General features: G+C 31.3%; 1 protein-coding gene across 1 annotated transcript; it reads right to left on the bottom strand.

The window, feature by feature from the left end:
• Nucleotides 1-3,393: 3,393 nt before the first annotated feature.
• Nucleotides 3,394-10,539, bottom strand: LOC111708024 (spore coat protein SP96). Its single transcript, XM_023481259.1, has 6 exons — nt 10,274-10,539; nt 9,728-9,802; nt 8,950-9,012; nt 8,364-8,385; nt 4,561-4,615; nt 3,394-3,835 (listed from the first exon to the last, which is right to left on the bottom strand). Exons 1-6 carry the CDS (start codon nt 10,286-10,288, stop codon nt 3,454-3,456), a joined length of 612 nt encoding a protein of 203 aa, XP_023337027.1. The 5' UTR covers nt 10,289-10,539; the 3' UTR covers nt 3,394-3,453.
• Nucleotides 10,540-12,553: the final 2,014 nt, after the last annotated feature.

Genomic DNA, 12,553 nt, shown 5'->3' with positions numbered 1-12,553 from the left:
TTGTTTTAAAAAAAGGTTGATTTTAAGATTAAACAAAAAAAAATTAAGTGTGCAGATACTTCAGATATTTCAGATTTTAAGTCAACATATTCTAAATGATTCTAAATTCTAAAGTTATAGTTAATGTCATTACAATAAGATATTTTTTTTTAATAGAAAAGAAGGGTATGGGCAATTTGAAGAATACATTTTAACTTCTAAATAATGTCATTTCCATATTAGATTTATTTAGGATTTTAAAACATACTTGTTGACACAAATAAAAGAACAACAGGGATATTCGGTAACTTTATTGAATAATAGCATGAAATGAGAAATAAAAGCAAAGTTTAAAAATATTGGCCCTTAATTGGGAGTATCTAAACGGTTGAAAATGAAATAACATTGATTAATAGTGTTGAAAGGAAAGGAACAGTTGGAGCTTCATGATGGTCAGCTCACAGGTGTCAGCATCTTGGCAGCAAAGGGTTCACATCTAGGCGACGGTCCTGGAGGGTTTGCAGTCTGGATTATGTGTAGGGAGGAACTTGAATTGCCTCTCAACCCCGGGACATGCAACTGCTTTGTGGATTTGGACATGATGGACGCTTAGACATTAGCAGCATTTGTTGCTAGAGTAGACATCGGTGGCAGTATGAAGGAGTTAGTAGTTCCAGATCAGAGGTGTTCACATCTCGACATTCTAAAGCTAACTGACGCTGTTCCCCACAAGTAGAGGCGGTAAGGGGGGGGGGAACATGAGGAGACACATTTGGAGCGGATATAGTATTATAGTATTGTGAATCTTCCGCGGTCAACTTCGCTACACAGTAGTAATCGTCTTCGTGTTTTCTTGAATTTGTTAACAATACTACATTGACGACAAGAAAATTTTATAAATTAGAAATTAGCAGAGGCGAAACTAGGGGGGGCGGCCGGGCGCGCGCCCTACCCTAGCACCTACCTGAGAGGGGGGAGGCACCCTCTCCTGCAGAATAAAATGAAATATTGGTGAATATCATTATCACAGGAGTCAGGAACAATAAAACCAAAAGAGTTTTGTGGCAAAAACTCAGTTCCAAATCTAGAGAACATTCTGAGACTGAACCAGGCAAACTTCTAACTGATTATCATATTTAATAACTGTAACCTGTTTATCTTCTTTAAAAGAACTTCTCTAAAATCGAAAATGAAATACGATTATGAATGTTGGTTATAATGATCAATCATTAATTCAATAACTTCAGGAGAAAACGTAACATTATCTGGGTTTTTTTCAATGTAGATGATTAAAATTATATATGTATTTTGATGTGTTTCTTTCAGAATATATAAATGATTATTTCTTGTAATTAAATATCTGTAATTAAACAATTGACTCTTATCGTTAATTTTACAGTTGTTGAAAGTATACATTTTTTTTAAACACTAGAAAAAAAGCGATTGGAATTGAACACAGCCAAATCTGCATGCAACAACTGAAAATTTCCTTTTTTTCGACATCAAACCCTGTAAAAAGAACTTTTATTTAAATTTTTTTTCTANCAACCCCCCCCAGATCATTACAAAATATTATTTTGCCCCTAGCAAAGTGCTAGTTGCGCCTCTGGAAATTAGAATATAAACAGAGACAATATTTGTTCAAAGTTTTGCAGAGTAGCTTTTCAAAAGATTTTAAAAAGTAACATCCTTTTCCTCTTAGAGTAAAACTATTTTTATGTTGCTTAAAATAGATTTTAGTTTTTTTACAGATCTTTCTAGTTTATGTAAAATGAATGACTATAATGAATTTGATACAAAATAAGGTGAAAGCTGAAAGATAAGAAATGAATCCTTTATTTGATAGAGTTTGTAAATGCCAGAAATGAGTGGAAAATACAAATCAAACCTATCTAAAACCAATAATTTGATATACATCATGATATTTTTCTATTAAAAATAAATCTAGGGGGGGTTAAAAAATTCGGCGAGCTTCGCGCGCCACATTCAAAAAATTTTACCCCCCCCCCCCCTACAGAATCCTTATTTACGCCCCTGATTCGGTAACCGCCAAAAAAGTCCTAGGAAAAAAGTTTCTGGAAAAAAAGTTCTAAAATTTCACACTAAAAAGTCCTGTGGAAAAAAAGTCCTTTTATTAAAAAGTCTCCGGAAATTATTAGTCCTACCAATTCGAGACTTTATTTTCTAGGACCTTTTCTCTTGCTCCAGTATGATTTTATACAAAAAAAGTCCTCGGAAAAAAAGTCCTCTAGCAAGTGAAAATGCATGATTCACAATCCTAGGTTTTTCTTTTTCTCGAATTTATTTTCTTCAGGACTTTTTTTCCTGGTATCTTATTTCCTGAGACTTAATTGGCAGCCCCCATACTATTTTAGGGGAAAAAAAGTCCCAGGAATCCAAAACACAGGACTTTATTTCCAGTGACATTTTTTCCAAGGACTTCATAAAATTCGGACTTTTTTTCCAAAGTTTTTATTTCCAGGTTTTTTTTCCAGAATTTTTTTTCCCGGGACTTTCTTACATAGATTCGTCTTTATTTGGTAATTTTACATCGTCTATACGAATTACGCAACATCCCGGCCCTTACTGAACTTCTGACCTACTATATAACTTTCCGACCTATTGCAATATCGGAACTATACTCCGGCTGTTTATTTTTGTATTATTTGACGGTTAGGTTAGGTCAAGACAATTTTTGGGACGAGGGCTGCGGCTAGGCTAGGGGGCCTTTTAAACTGAAGAACATGTTGCATGTTTTCGTTGTTTTAGTTTAAAATTGATTCTTTTCTATAATAAGGCTCTGATCCGCTTATATATATGCTGTATAATTTATATATAGGCCAATGTGTTACATCAAAAAAGTCAAGAACTCCTCTACTATATATTGCTAACATACAACAGGGTGTCCCACGAAACATGACAGATGGTGAATAGTTTTGACGAATGTCTTCTTCCACATACTGTATAAGACTTTGTGCAGTTTATTTCTTTAAAAAAATGTTTAAATCATATATATTTTACTGTGTAATCAATTTTACTGTGAAATCAATTTTACTATAACATAACTGTCATATAAAAAATGTTGTTAGTCTTTTTATTATATAAAAAAATTTATCAAATTATTTTAAACTATTAAACAATTGTCATGTTTCGTATGTATGTTAGCATAGACATACATAGAGAGGAGGTCTTAATATTTTTGATGTAACACATTGGACCCAACCAACCCTGGTTTATAATGGGGCCCATGAAGTCCAAATATGAAAAAAAAATAGGGGCCAGCAGTCTTTGTCGAATTGCATTTCTCATTTTATGGTTAAAATGAAAGCCAAAATTGTCCAAAAAAACGTTTTTTTACATATCTTTTTAGTTTTAAATTTAAGTAAAATTTGCGAGCCTGAGAAATTTCAGAAATGTGAGATGTGTCTATGCCAATTTTTTTCTTTTATGTCTTGTTTAAGCACTAAAGTTATGTTAAGCTGCTGCTTTTGTTGTTGTTGCTGTTGTTGTTGTTGTTGTTGTTGTTTTTGTTGTTGTTGTTGTTGTTGTTGTTGAAGTAGAAGTAGTTGTGGAACTTGTAGTAGTGGTTGTTGTAGCAGTAGTTGACGTTGTGGTGATGGTGGTTGTTGTAGTAGTTGCTGTGGTGGTTGTTGTTGAAGATGTTGTTGTGGTTTCTTCAGAACTTTCGCTCTCAGAGCTAGATGAGCTTTCTTCTGAACTGCTACTCTCTTCAGAACTGCTACTTTCTTTAGATTTTTTCTCTTTTGACTTCTTTTCCTTTGATCCCTTCTTCTTCTTTTCGCCAGAAGAATTTTCTTCGGAGGAATGCTTTTTCTTTTTAGGAGATCTCTTTTCCCTACGGTAAATAATCTTTTTTAAAAGTTTAATCGCTAAATCTCCATTATAATGACAGACAATTTAATGAATTCAAGCCACGTCTCAAATCCTCCAAAAACCGGTTTTAATTGACCGCCGGCTTAAATCTTGAAAAATATAATACTTTAAGCGGAACCAGCCATATTTGAGCTGCGGCTTAAATTTAAACCGCGGCTCAAATTCTTTAAATTCGGCCTCAGAACTAATTGTTTTGTTTATTCTGAGATCAAAAGTTCTGTGTTTTGAATTCCGGGATTAAGTTGTTATCTGTATATTATGCATCAGTATACTTCAGATTAAATTAATTCATCTGAAGTGCAGGGACAGTTAAAATTGAAGGAACAAACACTTATCAGTAACAGTTAAAAATTGGTGGATATCCGATACACTCCTGTATACCGAGTCCATTAGCGCATGATCCAATCAGGGTTCAGTCATGTGTTTGTTTTCTATTCTGAACCCATAGAAATAGTATGGCGGTAACATCTATCTTTCTATCTATCTCATTATCCAATTAGAGTTATGAATCCTTGAATCGGCGCTATCAGTAAATGGAAATATTTATTTCTACTGAAACTAAAGTGGATATGGAATAATCACACAAATGTTTTGACCTCAGTTCTACCCCATCCTCCTCATTGTAATTCATTATTAATAATTAAAAATCTCTGTGTAAAATATATTTCGAAAATAAAAGTTTCATACCTGGTTACATGAGCTTTTTCAAACCAGTCTTTTGAACCATGAATTCCCCCATCCTCTTAAATATACATGTAAGTTAATTGTCGTTAAAAAAAAGACCTGTCTTTTTAGTTTTTGGTCCTCAACCCATTAATAATTAAAAAAAATAATCTTTAAAGGGAGTGACCGGCAATGTATGGTAGTTGAACTGAGAATGTAGTATTGTGGAAAAAGTTTTTTGAATTCATTTGAGACGTACGTTTTTTTAAAGGGTTTCCAACGAAATTATCGTTCAACGAAGTTCGCAAAAATGAACGAACGAAATTCGTTCAGTTTCATTCAAATGTTTCGCCCATTTCGAGCCTATATCCTTTTGATCGGTTTACAACTAGTCATATGATTTTCGTCTTTATCACATGACAATGATACTGGTGACGTAATACGGACTATATGGTCCCTTTAATAATCTAAACTATCCACTCTAAACTCAACATTCTAAACTCAACACTCAGCATCCTATACTCAACACCCAATACTCAACACTCTAAACTGATCGCTCTATGCTCAACATTCTAAACCCAAGACTTTAACTAAAACTCTAAACTCAACAACCATAAGTCAACACTCTAAACTCAGCACCCTAGACTCAACACTTTGAACTCAACACGCTAAACTCAAAACTCTAAGCTCAACTTTTTAAATTCAACACTCTAAACTCAATACTCTAAATTCAACACTCTAAACTCAAGACTCTGTTTTCTCCCAGACCACCATCAATAGTATCAATAGATTAAATATTAATTAATTTTCATAGTTATTAAATAATTATCATCAATGGATTAAATATTAATTAGTTTTCATCTTGGTTAAATAATTATCATCAATGGATTAAATATTAATGAGTTTCTCTCTTGGTTAAATAATTATTATCAATGGATTAAATATTAATTAGTTTCACTCTTGGGTAAATAATTATCATCAATGGATTAAATGTTAATTAGTTTTCATCTTGGTTAAATAATTATCATCAATGGATTAAATATTAATTAGTTTCTCTCTTGGTTAAGTAATTATCATCAATGGATTATATATTAATTAGTTTCTCTCTTGGGTAAATAATTATCATCAATGAATAGAATATTAATTTGTTTTCATCTCGGTTAAATAATTATCATCAATGGATTAAATATTAATTAGTTTCTCTCTTGGTTAAATAATTATCATCAATGGATTAAATACTCATTAGTTTCTCTCTTGGTTAAATAATTATCATCAATGGATTAATTAGTTTCTCTTTTGGTTAAATAATTATCATCAATGGATTAAATATTAATTAGTTTTTCTCTTGGTTAAATGATTATCATCAATGGATTAATTATTAATTAGTTTCTCTCTTGGTTAAATAATTATCATCAATGGATTAAATATTAATTAGTTTCTCTCTTGGTTTTGTCAATTTTCGCGAAATTTTCGTTCGATAAATAAATTTTTTTTTCCCTCGTCAAGAAGATTGTTTGATGTTTGACGGAGTGTCTGGAGAGGCCCCTCCCCAAGGGTAAATGTGTCGCACATTTTCATGTTATTTAATATAAAAGGAACAACTAGCAAATACTTTCAGAATAACAATAATTTCTTAATAAATTAGTTTAAAAATTGTGTGTATGAAAATGGATAAATTAAATTGTTGAACAGTGATTTCTGCATTCCTGTTAGTGCAGTTTAGTGTTAAATCTTAAATATAAAGAGTTACGCACAAAGGAAGAGACTTTAATTACAACCTAAAAATCTTTCCCCCTTTCACGGTTTGGGGGGGGGTGTTTACACAAAATCGTAGGGGGGGGAAACAATCTCCCCCCTTCTCAGCCTATATTGCACAAATATAGCCCAGCCAGGACAGGGTTAACTATGAAGATCTGAAAGGTGAAGTTAGTTTTTTATCTTGAAAATAGTTCGTGAATGGTATATTCAATTGTTTGGCAAAGAAAAAATAAGTTTAAAGCTGCGGGGAACATTCAACTTTAAATATTTGTATTTTAGTTGGGTTCAGAAGAGATTGAATATTTGTATTTTAGTTGGGTTCAGAAGAGATTAAATATTTGTATTTTAGTTGGGTTCAGAAGAGATTAAATATTTGTATTCTAGTTGGGTTTGGAAGAGATTAAATATTTGTATTTTAGTTGGGTTCAGAAGAGATTAAATATTTGTATTTTAGTTGGGTTCAGAAGAGATTAAATAATTGCATTTTAGTTGGGTTCAGAAGAGATTAAATATTTGTATTTTAGTTGGGTTTGGAAGAGAATATCGTTGTGCTTGTGAAGTGACGGTAATCTAACCACCGGAGAGAAGATATTTTCTCAATTAATTTCAAATTTTGACTGTTGTTTTTGAAGTCACATCCTTTGTGCAGTTTGTAATGCTTGTTACTATGACTGGTTCATGATTCTTGTTAAAACATAAAAGTTAATTTAATATGCAGACGAGTTATTTAGATTTTTAGTATGTGTAAATACTTTGCACTCAAACTCTGCAAATATACACATCACTAGCCTTGTAGGGCGCTTCGCGCCCATCTTCTAAATTAATTGTGAACATGTTCTCTTTGTTTACATCGTAAAACAAAACAAAAATAGTTTGCGGATTTTCACAAAAAATTTCGTGGATTTTCAAAAATTTAATGAAGATCGCATTTTGATGGAGACAAATATTTGAAATTTTGATCATTCATAAACCTTCCCTGTGGTCCCTTGCTGTCCCACAAAAAAATTGGGCCCGATCGGTTCAGCCGTTTTGACGTTTATTGGATACAAACAAACAGACAGATAAGCCACATTTATATATAGATTAATATGTATTATATGTCTCAAATGAATTCTAAAAAATTTCTCCACAATAATACATTCTAAGTTCAACTATCTTACATTGCTGGTCACTCCCTTTAAATCAGGAATATATATTTAGTGCATGGTAAAATAAGAAATTAAAACATTCCTCAATAAATTCTGATTTTAAATGAGCCATTTTTTTACTTCACGACGATACCCTAATGCCAGTGTTCCAATTCTAATCTGAAAATATAAATAATGTCCTACAAATTTGTAGAAACGTAGGTGAACGTCGACAATAATATGTTAGGTTGGCAGGTTGGTTAATTGCATTCATTGGTCAGTTGGTTCAGTTGGTTCGTTGATCAATAGGTTCATTGGTCAGGCTCCTTAACTCGGACACAGGAGTTTCAAATAATCACGTTAACTGGTATATTTGAAACCTGCAATCAAATGCAGGATAAGTAAAAATAAATGACAATGTATAAATGTTATTGCATGTTTAATAATATATCTTACTAGTTTTGTCCGGGTGATAAGGAGTGATTAAGGATTGGAGGGTTTGATGGAATAGTTTAATGGAAAATATGGCAAAATGACCAACACTGATTTTTGAATAAAATCAATTTTTGTTCATCAAGAAATATTATTAACTGATGGGAGTCCTGCAAATTCTTTGGATTTGCTGGCAGCTGGGATATTAAGAAAATAGGCTCACATGGCACATTTTTCAACACAGAATATACAATAGAATGTTTTTTTTACTATTTATGTCAACAAATTTAAGTGCAATGAATTAAAACCTAAAAATGTTTAATTATCAAAAGCCTGACGAGATTTCTTTGAAATAGCAGGTTTATGATGTTAGAGATTATGAGAGTGAATACTTTTAATATCATTCCTATATTTAAACAAAACAAATTTAAACTACACCATTAATATAAAATAGGTATTGATATCAATGTGTGTGAAAAATCTTAATAACTTATCGAAACTATGAAATACCTTGAAGTTTTCCACCACCGTTCTAAAAAGGAATAAGGATCATTATTGTTTACTTAAGTAATTTTAGAAACTTCACTTGTGTACAGTGTGTAGTGTACAGTGTACAGTGTACAGTGTAATTGCACAGTGTGCAGTGTACAGTGCAGTGTACAGTGTGCAGTGTGCAGTGTGCAGTGTGCAGTGTGCAGTGTACAGTGTGCAGTGTACAGTGTGCAGTGTTTAGTGTGCAGTGTACAGTTTGCAGTGTACAGTATGCAGTGTACAGTGTAATTGTACAGTGTGCAGTGTACAGTGTACAGTGTGCAGTGTACAGTGTGCAGTCTACAGTGTGCAGTGTACAGTGTGCTGTTTACAGTGTGATGTGTACACTGTTTAGTGTACAGTGTAATTTTACAGTGTGCAGTGTACAGTGTACAGTGTACAATTACACTGTACACTGCACACTGTACACTGCACACTGTAAACTGTGCACTGTACACTGCACACTTTACACTGCACACTGTACAACTACATTGTACACTGTACACTGCACACTGTAAAATTACACTGTACACTGCACGCAGTGTACAGTGTACAGTATGTATACCTGCAGAAAATGAAGTTCTACAGATTCTCTGACACTGAGAAGTGGTGATTGTGCATCCCCAACCTGGATCAAACAGAGACTTTGAAGAACATTTCCAAAGTGGTTCAAATATTTCAAGTACAAAAATCAAAGAGAAAAGATTTTAATTATACAGGATGTATTGAGGTATAACTTTTTTTTTAACCAAAATAGACATCTCGACTGAAAATGGAAAAAGGGAAGAAGAGGGGGAAATATATTAGCATATTCCTTTTAAATTTATCAAATTACGGAGATTCTCTATCATGTTGACAAGATAAAAAGGTCAGTAGGTGAGACAGACTTGGTTTACACGGGTAGTGTGATGTACTGTATATAATTTGTAAACATTTCAATAAAGTGTACACTTTAAACTCCTTTTCAGGCTCAAAGGGACTGACAAAGTACAGGGTGTCTCACGAAACATGACAGTTGATAAATAGTTTTGAATGTCGTCTTCCATACACTATATTAGATATTAAAGGCTGTTTGCAGTTTATTTCGTTTAAAAAATCTTTTTCTCTAGTATATTTTACTTTGAAATTAATTTTACTATAATATGACTCTTAAATAATATTTTTATTATTGTCTTTCGTATTAAAAAACTTATCAAATTATGGAAGAAGACATTCTAAACTATTTATACCAACTGTCATGTTTCGTGGGACACCCTGTACATACTGAGGGATTGGCTAATTTCCCTTCTATTCTAATTTCTGTTCTGTGACGAAAATGCAAATTAACAAATCGTTTATTTCACCTTTTTAAGTGGAGCGGAGTTTGTTTCTTGAACCTTTATCAGTATACAACACAGAACCGGCAAAAATACTAAAATCTATGAGTAATAAAATTAACCTGATAACGGTTTATTGCTCACAATGAACGGTTCACGATATACAATTTACGGTTCAAGGTTTATGATATAGTTTAAACATTCTATGTTTTACGTTTTCAATTTTACGGTTTCAAGTTTACGGTTTATCAGTTTACAGTTTACTGTTTACTGTTTACTGTTTACTTTTTACTTTTTACTGCTTACTATTTATGGTTTACGATTTATGGTTTACTGTTTATGGTTTACAGTTTACGGTTATGGTTTACAGTTTACGTTTACTCTATACTGTTTACTGTTTACTGTTTACTGTTTACTGTTTACTGTTTACTGTTTACTGTTTACTGTTTACTGTTTACTGTTTGCTGTTTACTGTTTACTGTTTACTGTTTACTGTTTACTGTTTACTGTTTACTGTTTACTGTTTACTGTTTACTGTTTACTGTTTACTGTTTACTGTTGGTTATTACTAACCTCTTTGAGAGACATCTTCAAACTGAATGGTTTGAAGATTCAGAAGATAAAAAACTTGTTATTCTTCTTTTTCCCTTTACCAGGCTATATATCTTTATACAGAGTGAATCCCCATGAGAACTTAGGCTTCTAATAACTACGCTAAAAAATTGATTAGGGGCACGAAAATCGTGCAATAATTGCGCAACGGTTTTTTACGCCTGGAGAAACAATTGAATGAATTTTCGAATAATTGCGCAAATCTTAAAATATTTAGTTTCCTAGACGGTAGTTTTGGTCTTTTTACGTTTTCAATCATGCAAAAATTCTGCCGATGGCAGAATTGAAAAAAATAAAGTTTTCAAAAATTTTCACACAATTTATAAGTAGTAAAAACTGCTTTATATAATTACAATCATAGTTTTTAACACTGAACAATTTAATAATATATATATATATATATTAACTATAAAGCAATAATCAGAACAGCTTCTCAGTTTTCATATTTATTAATACAAATTGTTTCAGATCTCTCGATCCTCATCAGTCAATAAACATTCTATAATAATTTGTCCAACAATTGTTTGTACTATAATAATTTGTCCAACAATTATTTGTACTATAATAATTTGTCCAAAAATTGTTTGTACTAAAATAATTTGTCCAACAATTATTTGTACAAGAATAATTTGTCTAACAATTATTTGTACAAGAATAATTTGTCCAACAATTATTTGTACAAGAATAGTTTGTCCAACAATTATTTGTATGTTAATAATTTGTCCAACAATTATTTGTACTATAATAATTTTTCCAACAATTATTTTTACTATAATAATTTGTCCACCAATTGTTTGTACTATAATAATTTGTCTAACAATTATTTGTACTATAATAATTTGTCTTACCATTGTTTGTACTTTAATAATTTGTCTTACAATTTTTTGTACTTTAATAATTTGTCTTACAATTGTTTGTACTATGATAATTTGTCCAACTTTTTTTGACCTACAATTGTTTGTGCTACACTCATTCCTACAATCATTTGTCATATAATCATCTGTCTCACAATCATTTCTCTTGCAATCATTTTTCCTACAATTATTTGTCCCACAATCACTTTTTTACAAAATCATTTGGTCTTCAATAAGTTGTCCTACAATAATTTGTTCTAAAATTATTTGCCATTCATCATTTGTCCTACAATCATTTGTTCTACAGTCATTTGACTCACAATAAATTGTCTTACATTCATTTATATAATGATAATTTGTCCAACAAATATTAAATCTAAAATCTTTTGTCCTCCAACCATTTTGTTCTAAAATCATTTGTCATACTATCATTTGTCCTACAATCATTTGTCCTAAAATTATTTGTGATATGATTTTTGTCGTACAATGATTTATTCCACCAGTTTTCCTATGATCTATCTATTGTCCTACAATAATTTATCCTACAATTTTTTATTCTACAATTATTTTCCCTAAGATCATTAATGTCATTCAATCATTTGTCCTATAACTATTTGTCCTACAATTATTTGTCATACAATTATTTGTCATACAATTATTGGTCCTACATTAATTTTTCCTACAATAATTTTTCCTACAATCATTTATCCTACAATTATTTATTCGATAGTCATTTGTCTTTCAATCATTTTTCTCCATTCTCTAACTCTTATTTTATTCTTAAACTGATTTCTATCAGGATTTTGTAAATAATTCTTGAAAACTGAATAAGCAGGATTAAGGAAAAGTACAAAAGCTTACAAGACTCTTTCTTTTTTCTCAACTAAGTGTTGATTGACTGAGGCTAGGAGACATATCTCTTTAGGACATGATATAATCATAGAGAATAGAATATATATTAGAGTGGAATTTAAAGAATCTCTCGGTATGAATTAATGAGTACATTAATACAGTATGTTCCCTAGACTATTCATTTCAATTTCGAATTTTTTAAAGCTGTTAAATAAACTTTATAATGAAAAAGGTGAATAAAAAACATCATTTGATTTATAGTTATAACGGAAAATCATCGTTTGTAAAGTGAAAGGCATAAAGTCTATGTGAAATGATCATTGGTCAATTATTTGGTTTTCTTTTAACATTAATTTTAGATTTTCTATCAAATGATATTCCAGAGCCCAAAAGGTTATATAGCATAAATATGTGAAGTACACCTGCAGTATGGAAACAGTACAACAAAATGGCCGTTTTACACTTTTTTCTATTAAATTCCACTCTAATATATATTCTATTCTCTATGGATATAATGGATTGTAGGACTCTAAAC

The sequence above is a fragment of the Eurytemora carolleeae genome, unplaced genomic scaffold, assembly GCF_000591075.1.
Source record: "Eurytemora carolleeae unplaced genomic scaffold, Eaff_2.0 scaffold5, whole genome shotgun sequence".
Classification (NCBI taxonomy): domain Eukaryota; kingdom Metazoa; phylum Arthropoda; class Copepoda; order Calanoida; family Temoridae; genus Eurytemora; species Eurytemora carolleeae.
Note: the sequence above shows the minus strand (reverse complement) of the source record. Positions and strands in the feature narration are given on the sequence as shown.